Source organism: Hemiscyllium ocellatum, chromosome 2, assembly GCF_020745735.1.
Source record: "Hemiscyllium ocellatum isolate sHemOce1 chromosome 2, sHemOce1.pat.X.cur, whole genome shotgun sequence".
NCBI lineage: Eukaryota > Metazoa > Chordata > Chondrichthyes > Orectolobiformes > Hemiscylliidae > Hemiscyllium > Hemiscyllium ocellatum.
The window spans coordinates 116,684,510-116,697,634 of record NC_083402.1 but is presented as its reverse complement, the minus strand read 5'-3'; the positions used below and the strand labels follow the sequence as shown (position 1 = coordinate 116,697,634).

Sequence of the window (13,125 nt, the reverse complement as noted above, 5' to 3'; positions counted from 1 at the left end):
ACTATCTTCAGCTGCTTCATCAATAATCTTTCTCCATCACATGGTTAGTTTTAGAGATGCTTGATGATTGTACATTGCTCAGCATCACTTTGGGACTCCACAGATACTGAAACAGTTCCAAACAATATGTAGGACAAATGGGACAACCACCAGACTTGGGCTGTCAAGCTGTAAGTAACATTTGCACCACATAAGTGCTAGGCAATGACCAGTACCAGCAAAAGAAAATCTAACCAATGCTCTTTAGTGTTAACAGGCATTACCATTGCTCAATCCACCATTGTCAATATCCAGGTACTGGGACGAGATACCATTGACTAGATACTGAACTAAGTCAGCCATACTGAAGGGAGATGATGGTCTAGTGGTGCAATTGCTAGACTACTAATACAAGGATCCAGGTAGTGTTTTTGGGGTCCTGTTCAAATCCTGCCATGGAGATTGTAGAATTGGAAAACAATAAAAATTTGAGATGAGTCTAATGAGGACCATGAAATCATGGTTGATTGTCCAAAAAAAAATCGTTTCATTAATGTTCTTTTAGGGAAGGAAACTGCTATGTTAACCTGGTCTGGCCTACATATGACTCCAGGCCCACAATGATATGGTTGACTCTTATCTGCCCCTTGTGCAATTAAGGATGGGCAATAAATGTTGACCTGGCCAGCAATACCAACATTCTATGAAAGGATGGTAGTCAAGCAGTTTTTATTCATCCAATCTACCGACCTCAACATTCACTCCCTTCACCACCGAGACAAAGTGGCATCAATGCATACCGTCTGCAAGATACATTGGAGCAACATACCAAGGTTTTTCTGACAGCACCTTCCACACCTATGACCTCCACTATCAAGAATGATGAGCAGCAGATGCAAGGCAACACCACCTGAGAGTTCCCTTCATAGCCACTCACCACCCTGACTTGGAACTATAATCACCATTCTTTCACTGCTGCTGGTCAAAATCCTGGAGCCCAATTCATTATAGCATTCTGATCAACTCTGTATTGTAAGTTCTGCAGGAACTTAAGAAGGCAGTTCATCACCAACACCCTCAAGGCAATAAATACTGCCACATGAATGAATAAAAACAAACTTAATGCTCTGGGATTAACAATCCAAAGATTTCTAATTGTCTGAGTGAAGAAACTAATCTTTATCTCAGTCCTACATCACTTATCTAAAGACTATACATCTGTGTTCCAGGTTTTTCAGGTCGGACAAAGAACCTCTCAATATCAGCTTTGTGAGCCTCTTCAAAATCTTGAGATGACTTTGCATTCCACCAAACTTCAGAGCGTTGTCTTAATTTACTCAGTCTCCCACAACAGGACAGCCCTCCCATGCCAGAGATCAATCTTGACGAAAGATCCAATAATACCTCAATTTTAAAATTCTCAGCAGTTTTCAATCCCTTATGTCCATATTGCCACGATTAGCCTCTACTTCTCCTCAGACCACACTTGTCTCCTGCCTTGGGTTTTCCTTGTAGCCCCTGCTCTGGTTATGAATTTGAACTGTGCTAGGCATGAAATTATGTTAAGTTCAGCGAGGTCCCCGTCTCAAAACTTACAACAATCTTTAGTTGAATTTGGCTTTCCCCATGCACAGAAATCTTAAAGCTACTGCTCAGAAGGAAACAAATTACCAAATAAGGCCAAAACCCAAAGTCAGAACTACAGAAGAGTTGAGAAATAAATTCCATAGTTGGGATGTCTCCTAAAGAGAATTTCTGCTGCATTTGAATGGGAAAAACAAGTGATAATAAACTGTTATTAGCATAACATTTCATTGTCTAGTCTCTCGGCATTTCAAATAGACATTCTAAAGTGCAGTATTATGTTTATTTGAACAGTAGTGCCTACTTCAATTTATGTGACAGGTAAATGTATGGACTTTCTGTTACATTTTTGGACACAATAAAACACATTGTGAAACCTTCATTATAAAGAATGGATTTTGAGCTGACATTTTAATTAAAGTTTTCCTCTCACTTGCATAAATAAGAAAGCATGTAGAGCTCTGGGAACAAATAAGATCTGAAACTATAGCGATGCATGACAATGGCATACATGGCGCAATGTAAATCAGTACAGATTATCCTTGCTTTTGTATCCAAACTTAATGGAATAGCAGCACTTCTTACCTTAGGATCATGAATTCCTGAAAGCTCCTCATAGGTTTTCTCCCCTACCATTACCGCAGCTAGATTAGCGGTGTATGTGGATAGGCAGAATAAACAGAATATAGCCCACAGGTTCATTAGGAACCGTCCTGTCCAACACTTGGGGGTTTTTATGGCAGCTGTCCGACCAAACAAAATGGCATAGCAGACATTGAGGGCAGAAGAGAAGGAGAAGACCTTCTTCCTGTTTCTCCCCTTGGGAGTCATTCCAAAAGGACTCTTCCATTCATACAGAGTGAGAAATAATGCTGTTACATGTAGAGCCACAAAGATTCCCACCCACATTGACCAATGCAGTGGCCACATGAAAGCTCCGATGGGGGCTGTCGTGTCTCTAGTCCGCACCAGGATGCCCAGGCTGGTGGAGAAGAAAGGGCTGGTGAAATCAATCACTTTGCTTCTTGCTGAGTTGATGCTGAAAGATGTGACGGCTAAGTGCGCTGCACGACTGAGCAAATCACCGACCAGCCCTGTCCAGCGACCATTTTTCCAGCCACCGTACTTCCCATCGCCAACAATGTACAGGTCAAAATCAAAACTCATGTCATCTGCTAGCTTCTCGAGGAGATCGATACAATAGCCATAGCAGCACTTCTTGTATTCCATTGGCACAGAATCATTCCCTGACTTTAGGTTCTCAAAGAGGCTTTCGATGATGGTAGTATCATTTGTAAGAGCATCCAAGCACAACTGACCAGCAGGGCAATGACCATCTGCATCTACGTTGCGTGTGAATACAAAGGGATGTTCAATAAGGGTAACTACTCTTAAATGCAGCCGAGTCGAGTGGCTGCCACCACTGTTTGGCTTCTGCACCTTGTTGGGCCAAATCCCATGGTCCATGACAATTTTCCCCTCGTGCCATCTCCCAAGACGTGTCCACATAGGCTTCCCAACAGGGTCAAGCTGTAGGCTCCAGATGTAGTAATGGCTGTCTGAAGTGATAACAGATGGGTCTGTTACTTTAATATAACCTGAGACGCCATCGAAGCTTGTGTTTGCTAAAAATCTGAGGGAAAGAAGGGAAAAAAATGTTTGGTTTTAATTCTGTTATTCAAGAGTCACCCAGCAAAATTTCATGGACCTTGACGTAAATGTAAATTGAATATACCTGACTTGCCATCAATACTGAGGAAATACTTTCAACAATTTCTAGTTCAGTCATTTATGAAAAGGGACCAACCCAGGGAGGAGTATGAAAAATCTGTTATAACAGATTATTAGTTTCCTTGAGGGAATGCAACAACACCTCAAGCATACTGAGCAATTTTTTTCGTCATGAAGCGGTCCAGCGATTATACTTGTTCATTATTTAGGACAAAAATGGTGCAGGATTGGGATGTGGGGAGTGGAATTAAGGCAAAGCACAACTACCAATTTGCTTCTCATTCTCCTTGCTATCCTCCATCACGCTGAACTCATTGTATTTGTCCTTGCTTCATTCTCTAATCTCGCTGCCTGCTATAGTCAGTTCAATGGTGTCAATATTATGCATTGAATTCACTCAAGCCTTCAGAGAGACAAAGCAAAGGAACACTGTTGGAATGCAGAATTAACCCATGCTCCATAGTGCAAATGAAAGTGCTGTTCTAGTATTACGATCTGACTATAATTAATGGCATTGTTTTAAGTAGACTGTCTTGGGTCATAGTGTAATTGCTGTATTGCCTCGTAATTGTCTCATTGCTTCCATTTACTTTGCAGCAACTGGAATGAATCTGTACTGAATTCAGTCAATGTGAACTGACAATGACATCCAGGTACACCAAAAGATGCAGGATATGCAGATTGTGAACTGGAAGCAAACAAACAATCTGTAAGGGCTTAAGGTGGTTGCTCATGCTGGGTGAAGGTGAAAAGGCCTTGGAGGGGTTGAGGAGCTGATTGCTATGTTTAAATTTTCCACAGATCAAAGACTTGTGTGACATGGAGAGATTGGAGAGGCTTGCAATGTTCTTAAGAGTCATAGAGTTATACAGCATGAAAATAAGACCCTTCAATCCAATCTGTTCATGCTGACCAGATATTCGAAACTAATCTAGTCCTATTTGCCAGCATTTAGCTTACATACCTCTTAAATCCTTCCTATTCATATACTCATCAGATGCCTTTTAATTGTAGTTCTACCCACCTCCACCTCCACCTCCATACACTCACCAATCTCTGTATTAATAAGTTGCCCCGCAGGTCTCTTTGAAATCTTTCCCATCTCATCTTCAACCTATAACCTCTAATTCTGGACTCCCCAACCCGAGGAAAAATACTTTGGCTATTTATCTTATTCATGCCACTCATTATTTTATAAACCTCTGTAAGGTCACCCTTTAACTTCATACACTCCAAGGAAACAAGCCGCTCCCTATAACTAAAACCCTCCAAGCTTGGCAATAGCTTTGTAAATCTTTTCTAAACCATCTCAAGTTTAACAACATTCTTCCTATAGCAGGGAGACCAGAATTGTATGCATTATTCTAAAAGTGGCCATGACAATTTTCCTCACGTGCCATGTCCCAAGATGTGTCCGCCTAGGCTTTCCAACTGGGTTAAGCATCCCAATGAAGGCAAACATGCCAAACTTCATCTTCCCCACCCTATCTACCTATTACTCCACTTTCAAGGAACTATATATCTGCACCCCTACGTCTCTTTGTTGGATAGTACTCCCCAGGGCTTTACCATTAAGTGTATAAGTCCTGCTTGTTTACCTTTCCAAAATGGAACACCTCACATTTATCAGAATTAAATGCCATCTGCCACTACTTGGCCCATTGGCCCATCTGGTCAAGGCCCCATTGTATTCTGAGATAAACTTCTTCAATGTCCAATGCACCACCAATTTTTGTATCTTCTGCAAACTTACTAATCATGCCTCCTATATTCACATCTAAATCATTTATATAAATGACAAAAAGCAGTGTACTCAGCACTGATCTTTATGGCACTTTGCGCGTCACAAGTCTCCAATCCAATAAATAACTCTATCGCTGCCTTCTGTTTCCTACCTTCAAGCCAATTTTGCATCCAATTGGCTAACTCAACCTGGATCCACGTGATCTAACCTTACTAAGCAGTCTACCATGTGGAACATTGCTGATTGCCTTATTGAAGTTCACATAGATAACACCTACTGCTCTGTTTTCATCTGTCTTCATGATCACCTCTGCAAAAAAAACTCAATCAAGTTAGTGAGACTCCAATTTCCCATGCACAAAGCTATGTTGACTATTCCAATTTAGTCCTTGCCTTTCCTAATGCATGTTAATTCTGTCCCTTGGATTTCCCCTCAAAAAACTTCTCCCGAGAGTGATTGAAGTTAAAAGGAGACTTGAGAGAGGTGTTTAAAATCGTGAAGGGTTTTAAGAAAGGAAATAAGGAGAATCCATTCCCACTGCCAGAAGAGTCTGCATCCAGCAGAGACCAATTTGAAGTGTTTCATTTTGCCAATCACTAGCAACATGAGGATTTTTGTCCCCCCACCCAAGCAAGCTGTTGTGACCTGGAATGGACTGTTTGAAAGTCTGGTGGAAACTGACTCAATAGGAATATTTAATAAAGAATTGGATAAGTAATTGAAGAGGAAAAATGGCATTTTGTAGGTGACAGCAGATTAAGGGCTTTATTGGCCTTTTTAATGGCTTTTAGGTAGGCGATAGCCGAGTGATACTATTGCTAGCCTATTAATCCATAATGCACTAAGGACCCAGGTTCAAATCCCACCATGGCAGATGATGGAATTTGAATTCAATTAAAAAAAAATCTGGAACTAAGAGTCTAATGATGGCCATGAATCCATTGCTGACTGCTGGGGAAAAAAATACCTGGTTCACTAATGTCCTTTAGGGAAGGAAACTGCTTTCATATGTATGACTCCAGACTCACGACAATGTGGTTGTCTCTTAAACTGCCCTCTGGCAACTAGTGATAGGCAATAAATGTTGGCCTCTCAGCAATGCCCACGTCCCACGGATGAATAAAAAAGTGTACAATTTCCACAACGATGTAGCACAAGCATGATGGATCAAATGGACTCCTTCTGTGTGGTATAAATCAACGATGCACAAAAAAAACGCTTTTCATTTTATGATCTCAATATAAATAATGGCACTGATTTGAATAGATTATTCACAGTATAACTTTACAATACACATCCCAAAAATAGCGAGATATGGGTTGGGTAAGGAGAGTCCAAGTGCACTAAAAATAGAATAATAGCAGGTCAACCTCAGAGAAACAGAAATGCAGGAGTCTGGGAAACAGAAGTTCCTGTGCTAAAGTGCAGACACTGAAAAGACAGCGAAGACAAAAATCCTACAAAATGCTGCAATGTTAGGAAGTCTACTGTTGAAAGTGGATGTTTCATGAATTCTCAATATCAATTAATATCACTATTGTTTTGTTATATTCCCCTCACAGCTGTAATTTAAACTGCAAATGTTTCATTTGTTTATCATATGCCAGCTTTTATAGAGCATAACCTGCCAATTAAAGGCAAGGGCCATCTTTCTCTCCTTTTAAACAAGCACATTTTTTGTTGCTGTCCTTTTACGCCAGCGAAGGCAATTCTTTGTGTTAAATACAGCACTCCTTTTCAGGGAATGGTAGTAACTACTCATATCTTGTGTAATTTTTTTTAGTCTTGTTTTCAGTTATGGACTTTTGAACAACAGTCAGGACAATGTTGAGGAACGTACTGTCAACCAATACTTCTGAGTAGCTCAAATTTCTTACAAGCATCACAACGCTACTTTGTTTCCTTTTTAATGGTGTTTAATTAAAATTGCAACTTGCTTATGCAAAACAAGTCTGAAATAGATTAATCATCTCTTTTGAAAATGTTTGAAAATCTTTATCTTCCAAAGCTTGCAAAAATTAAGCCAAATTAGCCTATTCCCTTGACAATTCTCAAATTTTCCTTATTATATATAATATATTAAAATATTTTGAATAATAAAAAAAATGCAAAGTCCTTCACACAACATTGAGTTTAGGAACGAATGTTATGTGGCCAATACTAGGAATATCCTGCTAAATTCTCCATACATGCTAACTCTCAAAAGGAGGAAACCTACTTATGTTCGCTTCTAAGTAATTTAAATTTCACTGCCCAAATGTAAGTGAAGAAAATTTAAGGAATACGTATTTCACAACAATATTATTAAAAATGTTTTTTTTATGATAAGTAATGCACCTGTTAAGGTAGTTACTTAAAGGTCTTTTAAGTTTAATGTTTAATTTTGTCCAGCACTGAGTCTGAATTAAAGTGAACCATACAGTCTTAGTCCTTGCACGTATACTTTATCCCTCTGGGTGGATTAGAATTGATCAATTAACTGCATTGGTGGAATATTTTTCATCCCTCCTGCTTTATGTTCAACAACAATTAAGTTTGAAAAATGAGAAAACAGATTTCAGAAGTATACTAAGTTGAATTATACTGAGCTTGACTTAAAACAAAGGTGCTAAATTTGTATTAATAGGAAGAAATGGACAGTGCTTATATTAAGACTTGTAAAGTAATGTTTCTGAAGCAGCGAATATTCACATTAAATTAAAACTGCACATTCTATTGATGTCACTCAGAATCTGTAGGTGGAGACCAGGAGATCCAATCTAGCTTTCTAGAGAGAGCAGGCAAAGCTGTACCAGCTCCCTGAGATTTGATTTAATTATGCCGCCCTAAATGTAGTTCTAATCATTGCTAAATGCAGTAAACTTTCTTGTTAGCCAAGAATGTTGCCTCTTCTGTAGATATTACACAATCGTGTGTCCTCTACCACTACTCGTGAGACAAGTCCCAGATAGTGGCACTAAATTACCTACCTTTGATGACCCAGAATCTCAGAATTGTTGTTATGCAGAACAAGATCATTTGACCCAGTTCTCTGAGCACTGTCACTTAGTGCCCATCCCCTGCCTTTTCCCTGCTATCTTGCACATTGTTTTTATTTAAAAAATCATACAATGCCTTCCTGAATGCTTCAATTGAACCTACCTCATTATACTTCCAGGTTACTCCTAAAGTTATCCAGCACAGAAACAGACCCTTCAGTCCAACCAGTCCACAATAGCCATAATCCAAAACTAAACTAGTCCCACCTGCCTGTACTTGTCCTATATCCCTCCAAACATTTCTTATTCATGTAATTATCTAAATATTGTTTAAATATTGTTACTATACCCGCATCCACCACATCCTCTGGAAGTTCATAACTTTACACAGGTTCGTGTATGGTAAGTGAATTAGTCACACTGCAGGTTAGAATTGCTGAGGGAGACGGTGAATGGGTGACCGGAAGACAGAGAAAGAGTAGAAAGGCAATGAGGTGTCCCCTGTGGTAATCTCCCTCCGAAACAGGTATACTGTTTTGGATACTGTTGGGGGAGATAGCTCACCAGGGGATGGCAGCAGTTGCCAGGATCATGGCACTGTGGCGGGCACTGCTGTTCAGAAGAGTGGGAAAAAGACTCATAGGGCCATAGTCATAGGGGATTCTATTATAAGGGGAGTAGATAGGCGGTTCTGTGGCTGAAAATGAGACTCCAGGATGGCATAATGTTGCCTCCCATGTGCTCGGGTCAGAGATGTCACTGATCAGCTGCAGAGCATTCTGAATGGGGAGGGTGAACAGCCAGTTGTCATGGTGCACATAGGCACCGATGATATAAGTTAAAAAACGAGATGAGGTCCAGAAAGCAGAATTCAGGGAGCTAGGAGAGAAGTTAAAAAGGAGGACCTCAAAGGTAGTGATTTCAGGATTGCTCCCAGTGCCACATGCTAGAACTGAAAGAATAGGCAGGATGAACATGTGGCTTGAGGGATGGTATAGGAGGAAGGAGTTCAGATTTGTGGGACATTGGGACGGGTTCTGGGGAAGGTGGGGCTATTACAAATTGGACAGTTTACACCTGAACCAGACTGAAACTAATGTTTATGGGTGAGTTTTTGCTACTGCTGTTGGAGGTTTTAAACTAACATAGCGGGGGCTGGGAACCAGAAGAGAAGACAACTAGACAGTGAGGTGGAAATGAGACTGTGTAAGGATCACAAAGCTAGCATTGCCAAGGGGAAGAGTAGGCAGAGCAAATGAACACAAAAGAACTGGCAGCCTGAAGTGCATATACTTTAATGCAAAGAGCATAGTGGGTAAGGCAGATGAACTTAGGTCTTGGATTGGTGCCTGGGAGTATTTTTTTAAGATTAGATTAGATTCCCTACAGTGTTGAAACAGGCCCTTAAGCCCAACAAGTCCACACCGACCCTCCGAAGAGCAACCCACCCAGATCCATTCCCCTACATTTACCCCTGATTAATGCGCCTCACACTACTGGCAATTTAGCATGGCCAATTCACCTAACCTGCAGATCTTTGGACTATGGGGGGAAACTGCAGCACCCAGAGGAAACCCACGCAGACACGGGAGAACATGCAAACTCCACACAGACAGTCACCCAAGGCAGGAATTGAACCCAGGTCCCTGGTGCTGTGAGGCAACACTGCTAACCACTGAGCCACTGTGCCACCCCAAATATGACATTATAGCATTCATAGAGACTTGGTTGAAGGCACGATTGGCAACGAAATGTTCCAGGATATAGATGTTTTAGAAAGGACATGGAGGGAAGTAAAATTGGAGGGGGGGAAGAGATGAATTGCGTTGCTGGACAGGGATGATATCATGGCTGTGCTAAAGGAGGTCACTATGGAGGGCTTGAGCAGTGAGGCGTAATGTGTGGCGATGAGAAAGAAGAAGGGTGCAGTTACATTGTTCGGGCTGTATTACATGCCTCCCCACAGTGAGCGTGAGATAGAAGAACAAATAGGTAAACAGATTATGGAAAGATATAGAGGCAACACGGTGGTGGTGATGGGAGATGTTCATTTTTCCAACATTGACTGGGATATACTTCGTGCCAGAGGTCTGGGTGGGGCTGGGAATTCCTAGAGGCATGGCACTCATCCACAGATTCTATCAACAAACACATCGACCTGGACCCAATATACCGACCACTGCAACGGACAGCTGGAACTGACAACCAGAAATGGCAGAGACAAACCACTATAAATGCCGGAGGAAACATCACAGAAGCGCTTCACAGGAGGCTCCCAAGCACTGAGGGTGTCACCTAGACAGGGGATGAAATGTCTGCAACACAAATTCCCAGTTTGGCGAACAGAACCACAACAATGAGGTCTACAAAATTATGAAGGGTATAGACAGGGTAGATAGAGGTAAGCTTTTTCCCAGGGTGAGGGATTCAATAACGAGAGGTTACACATTCAAGGTGAGAGGTGAAAAGTTTAAGGGGGATATACGCAGCAAGTACTTGGAATGCTTTGCCAGCAGAGGTAGTAGAGGCAGGCACGGTATATTCATTTAAGGTGCATCTGGACAGATGCATGAGTAGGTGGGGAGCAGGAGGATACAGATGCTTAGGAATTGGGCGATAGGGTTAGAGAGTGGATTTGGATCAGCTTAGGCTTGGAGGGCGGAAGGGCCTGTTTCTGGGCTGTAAATTTTCTTCGTTATTTGTTCTGAAACACAATACCCCAAGTGTCTTTTTTAAGTCTTTCTCCTCTCACCTTAAAAAATATGCCCTATAGTCTTGAAGTCCCTCACTCTAGGGAAAACACATCTACCATTACCTTATCTATGCACCTCATTATTTTATGGACCTCTATAAGGTCACCTCTCAACCTCATATATTCCAGTGAAAAAGTTCCATCCTATCCAGCCTCTCCAGATAACACAAATCCTCCATTCCTGACAAAATCCTGGTAAATCTCTTTTGAACCCTCAAGCTTATCTTTATATAACAGGGTGACCAGAACTGGACACAGTGCTCCAGAAGAGATCTCACCAACGTCCTGTACAACATAACGTCCCAACTCCTTTGCTCAAAGGTCTGTGCAATGAAGGCAAGCATGCTAAATGCCTTCTTAACCACCTTATCTATGCGTGATGCAAACCTCGAGCACTGTCAGATGAAGGTCAGCACAGAGAAGACAAGAGTGATACACTTTGGGGCATAGAACTTGGAGAGACAGTATAAAATGAAGAGAACTTTTCTGAAGGGTGTGTAGGATCAAAGAGACATGAGTGTATAGATGTAGTTTTCACATAAGATGACAGACAGGTAAAGAGTTATTAATAAAGCATACAGTATTTGAGGCCTCATTAAAAAGGGAAGAGAATAGAAGAGGAAGAAAGTTATTATGAACTTATATAAGATGCTGTTAGATCTGTGTGTACTCTTCTAGGTGGCACATTAAAGCAAGGATGTGAATCTATTGGAGAAAGTGCAATAAAGGGAGGTTTACAAGAATGGTTCCAGGCATGAAACATTTTAGTTAGGAGGAAAGATATTGAAGAAATTAGGACTCACTATTCCAGGAGTCACCACTAAGATGGAAAACTTTGATTACCACTGAATTGCCTAATTCTACCCAACTGTCTAACTCAGACTGAAATATATATGCCCCCAGGCTTGTTCACTTAACTTGTGTTGCAAACAAATTGTCTTTAACCAATGCTACCAAAGGAATATGAAATACTAACTTAAAACTCTATAACCTCTACTCTCATTAACTATCTGTACATACGTACACACAGGAACAAAGTTATAGATTTTAAGGGTGGGAAAGATGGATAATATAGTTCATTACAGGATTTGATGAGTTGGTTTGGTTCAATGTGTTTCTATTTCCTTCAATCTCTTTAATTTTTTGACAATACAAGTTTGCTTGCTCCGATGTTCAGTCTTTCCGTTATTGAGAATTGATCCTTACAATAATCTTAATGGCTTTCTTTATCCTTCCTTCAATAAGGGCATGAAATGAGAATAGTTAAAGGAAAAATGCCTGAGAGCAATGAGTAGGTACATTTGTTGGTACATCTCTCACACACAGTGAGACAGCGAGGTATATCTTGGTATATTCCCTTCAGAGGTTCGGTTCTCTCTGCTATATTAATGGAAAAGCCAACCAGATCAGAGGAGCTGGGAAAACACCCTGACCACAAACAAGTGGACACAATTTGTTTAGTTTCAATGTCTCCAAAGAATAACATAGAGCAGTATCTAATAGAGGCCTGAACACCCTGGGCTATGGCAAGATTTGTGGTGGAGTCACATGTGTAGCCCGGTGAGGTCAACCTTAACATCGGCCTTGACATCAGAAACAACTTGCTGTATCCCTTACTCGTCGGCTGGGACAGATGGAATCTTTTACCGAGGTGTGTTTCTTGCTAAGCACAGTGAGTTACCAGTTGAGGAGGCTTACAACTTGTTAAATGCCTCAGTTCCACACAATTCACCTCATTTAAAATTCCTCTCTTACCTAATGGATCGAACAAGCATGATGTTGAGGATTCAATGTTGAACATCAGTACCAACATTTCAGGGCATGCAACATGGGCACTGTACACACAGACATATACACACACAAACAGAGGAAAACATTGATAATGGTGTGCGATATATATCAGTATTAAAGAACCCTCATGGCACATCTTCAATCCATTTACCATGCTTCTACACTTCAAGGCTGCACCAACAGATAACATTATCTCCCCCCTCCTTACTAATTTTAAATCTTTTGAGTAACTGAATTTTCTCCCCTGTCACTATGACCTTTGCAGCATCTGCCAAGTAGTTAAGGACAGATGTAAAGTATTTATTTAACACTTTAGCCACATCTTATAGCTCTGTGTAATTCTCCTTTTTTGGTAACTAATCACCTTACTCTTTCTACATCACCCTGTTCCTGTTGAGGTGCTAATTGAAGACTTTGGGATTTCCCTTTAGGTGCCTGTCTTTTCTCATAATCCTCTTTGTTTCTCAGATTTGCTTTTTAATTTCCCTTGTGAACTTTCTGTATTCAGCTTGGTTCGCAATTGTATTTACTCCTGACACCTGTCCTAAATACAGGTTGTCAGCTTT

General features: G+C 40.8%; 1 protein-coding gene across 1 annotated transcript in view; it reads right to left on the bottom strand.

Moving 5' to 3' along the window:
- Positions 1 to 13,125, bottom strand: part of grin3a (glutamate receptor, ionotropic, N-methyl-D-aspartate 3A) — a 163,575-nt gene that overhangs the window by 85,434 nt on the left and 65,016 nt on the right. The window contains exon 3 of the mRNA XM_060841734.1: positions 2,149 to 3,196. Coding sequence (XP_060697717.1) covers positions 2,149 to 3,196 — 1,048 coding nt within the window. The remainder of the gene's footprint in view (positions 1 to 2,148; positions 3,197 to 13,125) is intronic.